We start from the raw sequence: 2,439 nt of genomic DNA, 5'->3' as shown, positions 1-2,439 counted from the left end.
TAAATTTTACTTTTGAAGTTCTTTTCCATTTAAGTTCTAAAACACCCAAATTTTTTACTTATACCCTTAGCAAATATAAGTAAAGTTTTAGAATTAAATTTTTTATTTTAAAATTGATATGTAATACCTTTTTTTTTTTTTTCTATATTAATTATGTTTTAGTTAATTAATAAATATTTATTATAAATTTAATTTAATTAAATTTCTATTCCAAAAAATCTGTTGTAGATTTTATGACAATCATTTTCTAAAATATAAAAACTAATAATTGAATTAAAAAAAAGTTAATAAAATATTATATTTCTTTTATAAATATATAAATGTGTATCTTCTAGAAGCCCTCCCATTTCGTCGTACATCACTTTTACTTTGTCTCACTTATTCTAGAAGCAATCGTCAACAAAATGACTGAAATTTTTAGAAACCACCACTTTAAGTCCAACCCAAAAGATAATCACGCACAATATTCCTTGAAGGCGTTCTCTTTCTCTCTCTAGATCTCGAGTTATAATTCCTCCCTATACATATATATTCACAAATTTTTCTCTCTAGTTTCTGCCTCCGATCGATCCACATATATCATGGAACTAGCTAGCTAGTTGTAGCTACTCTATCGATTGATAATTTATTGATGGCTGATGATCATAACATTGATTCCCAGGTGCAAGATGAAGAAGAAGAAGCACTCTCTCTCAGCGATCTTCCAATAACCACCGATGATGAACGTCCAGCTGCTGCTGATGATGAAGAAGAAGACATGAACCCCAAGACTACAACTACTACTACGTTCCACACTGGTAGTAGTATTAGTAGTAATTGCGGATCATCATCCTCCTCCTCCGAACCAACCACCAACGACTTGTTCGAGTTCTTCAGCGGTCTCACTACTTCCGAGATGTCTCATGCAGAAGACATTATCTACCGTGGAAAGCTCAAACCCTTCATTAATACTAATACTAATATTGATCATCATGATCATCAACAACAATATTATTCTCTCTCCAGCCAAACCACCCATATATATTCCCACAATGATAATAATAAAAATAATATTATTATTAAACCTTCTATTAATAATAGAGACGAAGTAGTAGAAGATGACAAACTACAAAAAAGCTTTCATCGCCGGCGATCGGGCTCCATGTCCGACTTAAACATCATGAGTACCTCTCGATCTAACAGCACCAAGAGCACTACTCGTCCACATCCACTCATGCGCAACAGTCGCTCTTTGGATTACCGAAAACTACGTACAACTTCAACCTCCAACTCTGAAACTTTGACGTCGTCACATATTCAGCGGAACTCTTCAGCCAAGAATTGTGGTGGAAAGTCCTCCGAAGCCACCGCCCAAAAGCTGTCCAGGCCTCGGTGGCATATTCTCATGTTCGGGCTTGTAAAGTTTCCGCCGGAAATGGATCTCAAGGATATGAAGAACCGTCAGTTCCGGCGCAATCATCCAGCAGCTATGTTTCCGTCCTTTGAGGACACCGGCAGTGGCCAGAAAGCGCCGATGAACCGAATTACTACAGATCATCGTCAGCGGAAGAGCTCTTGGGGACTTCTTAAGGTGTTGAGCTGCAAAGGCAATGCAAGTGTTGCAGTTACGGCGTCGTTTGGTTGCATGCAGCCACTGCCGCCTCCTCCTCCTCCTGCAGGCGGTGTGACTATGAAGGAATGAATATTTATTAATTAATTATTACGGCTCGGCTCTCTCAAGTCTCAGTGATGAGTAAGTCGGTCCACAGATGTCTCTCTCCAAAAATTTATTTATTTATTTGTTTGTTTTTTTAAAGAATTACCCTTGGAACCAGCCGGTCTCCGGTTGGTGATGAAGGGTAAATCAGTAATTGAAAAAAAGTTGGAAATTCATCTTCTTCTACGACAGGTTAATCAAGACTTTACGTAGCAGCGAAGGAAGATAATGTGGTGTGGCGAAACATGGTTGATGATGATGTCGTAGCTGTAATGATAGGAGTATATCCATCTTAATCTCAATGTGTGAGTGAAATGAAAAGTACTTTTTGTCCATTGGGGACAACGAAAATAGAATGAAGATCACGAGTACTGGAATGGAGTCGAGTGGTCCCAACCAACAATTAATATATATATATACATATTTATAAATACACACACATATTTGTAATATTCGGCTGAGAATATCATCCATCTCGATCCGTATTAGTAATTGGTTTTTCTATATAGTATTTATTTGTTTCATTTGGTTGATGAACATTAATTATTTTATATAATCTTTATTTAATATTACATGCAGATACATACATACTAGATTACTTTTTCGAATAGTAAGAAATAGACAAAATTTTACACATTGTTTTCTCATCCCAGCGATAGCTTTTTCCCCCTCTCTCCTAGCTAGCTAAATTGGCTACATTTTTGTTAACAAAACAATGAGTACGTATGTAAAAAAAATTGATG

At 36.2% G+C, this 2,439-nt stretch overlaps 1 protein-coding gene across 1 annotated transcript; it reads left to right on the top strand.

Moving 5' to 3' along the window:
• Nucleotides 1-419: 419 nt before the first annotated feature.
• On the top strand, nt 420-2,229 carry LOC132280120 (uncharacterized protein C553.10). Its single transcript, XM_059782245.1, has 2 exons — nt 420-1,732; nt 1,889-2,229. The coding sequence occupies exon 1, from the start codon at nt 632-634 to the stop codon at nt 1,679-1,681; it is 1,050 nt and encodes a 349-aa protein (XP_059638228.1). The 5' UTR covers nt 420-631; the 3' UTR covers nt 1,682-1,732; nt 1,889-2,229.
• Nucleotides 2,230-2,439: the final 210 nt, after the last annotated feature.

Source organism: Cornus florida, unplaced genomic scaffold, assembly GCF_030987335.1.
Source record: "Cornus florida cultivar Cherokee Brave unplaced genomic scaffold, ASM3098733v1 CherokeeBrave_3.0.0_Hap2_Chr10, whole genome shotgun sequence".
Lineage (NCBI taxonomy): Eukaryota > Viridiplantae > Streptophyta > Magnoliopsida > Cornales > Cornaceae > Cornus > Cornus florida.
This window is presented reverse-complemented; position numbering and strand designations above follow the sequence as displayed.

What these genes read in the sequence shown, in the direction of transcription:
- LOC132280120 (XM_059782245.1), top strand. Translation starts at nt 632, where the DNA reads ATGGCTGATGATCATAACATTGATTCCCAGGTGCAAGATGAAGAAGAA.